The sequence below is a fragment of the Wasmannia auropunctata genome, unplaced genomic scaffold (genome assembly GCF_000956235.1).
Source record: "Wasmannia auropunctata unplaced genomic scaffold, wasmannia.A_1.0 LD308222.1, whole genome shotgun sequence".
NCBI classification, from domain to species: domain Eukaryota; kingdom Metazoa; phylum Arthropoda; class Insecta; order Hymenoptera; family Formicidae; genus Wasmannia; species Wasmannia auropunctata.
The window spans coordinates 1-1,153 of NW_012054668.1; the positions used below are offsets into that span (position 1 = coordinate 1).

Sequence of the window (1,153 nt, forward strand, 5' to 3'; positions counted from 1 at the left end):
CTTTTTTCAATCCTATTAAATTTATATTAGCGATATGACCAAAAGACAAGCCACTTGCATCAAGAATAACAACCAATCCTTCGCTGGTACCTTGTACCACATTTTGTATCTCACAAGTCATAAGTAGATATTTATTGCACTCGAAATAGTTGAATTTATTTGGATTTGGATCCAGAAATTTGGCAAGTGTCATAATGTATCCTTCTTTGGTTTTTTGCTCTAATGGCACAGCTGCTCTATTATCGAAAGAATGTTTTCTGATATGATTTTCTATATCCTGATATGATTTTTAACGATATTTGTTGATCTTAATAATTTTATAGGATAACTTACATGGTAGAAAAGGCTTTTCGCAATTCCTTCCATGCGATTGGATCTCTATTAGAGAACACTTCTGGCAAAAGCGTTCTTATGGTGAAAAAATTGTCTATCGTCTTCTTAGTCGCCTCTATACGATAATAATTGCTATGTAGAAACAAAACAAGATATAACATCTCTATTCGTGGCAGATGAGGTTGCTTTTCCATCCAATCCTTCAACATTTGCAAATCTGACATTTTGAGTTCCGGATTTCGTTTGCACTCTTCCTCTATACTGACATATTGAATTGGTAACATCGTTGCTTTGATCGACCTACAAATTTGTGCTCGTTTATAATTTTTTCTAAAAAAACTTGCGCAAAAAAAGAAAAATGTATAAAATCATGCAGAGAAACAAAATGAATATACATATCGAGCACAAACTTTTGATTAACTAAAAATATGATTGATACTAAATCGATTATACATAATTAAACCAGATAATGTTGTTTTGAACTGTATCAGGTATACTTGCTTGTATCTTTATTTATTGGAAAAATTGCTCTTGCGAGATAGAGCAACATGCTGATATAATATATTGTATTATATGTATAATTCAAATAATCGAAAGCTGCAGAATTATATCATCATCGCAAGTAATATTTTTTAATAATCAGGATAGGTCAAGCATATGGGTAAAAATTCTTTAAAATTTATATTTGTTTTTTCTGTATATCGTCATATGTAGACATGTAACTTTTACGTTTTTATTGCTTATATATTATTAATATAAGCAATATATGTACAGTCGTGGACAGTTTGGTTACATTTTTTTTATAGGTTTTAAAACGCAT

At 30.1% G+C, this 1,153-nt stretch overlaps 1 protein-coding gene across 1 annotated transcript; it reads right to left on the reverse strand.

Annotated features, from left to right (window-relative positions):
• Positions 1-39: 39 nt before the first annotated feature.
• On the reverse strand, positions 40-617 carry LOC105461144 (the record flags this gene model as incomplete). The annotated part of the gene is made up of 2 exons (XM_011707628.1): positions 334-617; positions 40-236 (listed from the first exon to the last, which is right to left on the reverse strand). Coding segments are annotated over exons 1-2 (481 nt in total), but the record flags the coding sequence as incomplete, so codon positions are not given.
• Between the last annotated feature and the right edge of the window lie 536 nt (positions 618-1,153).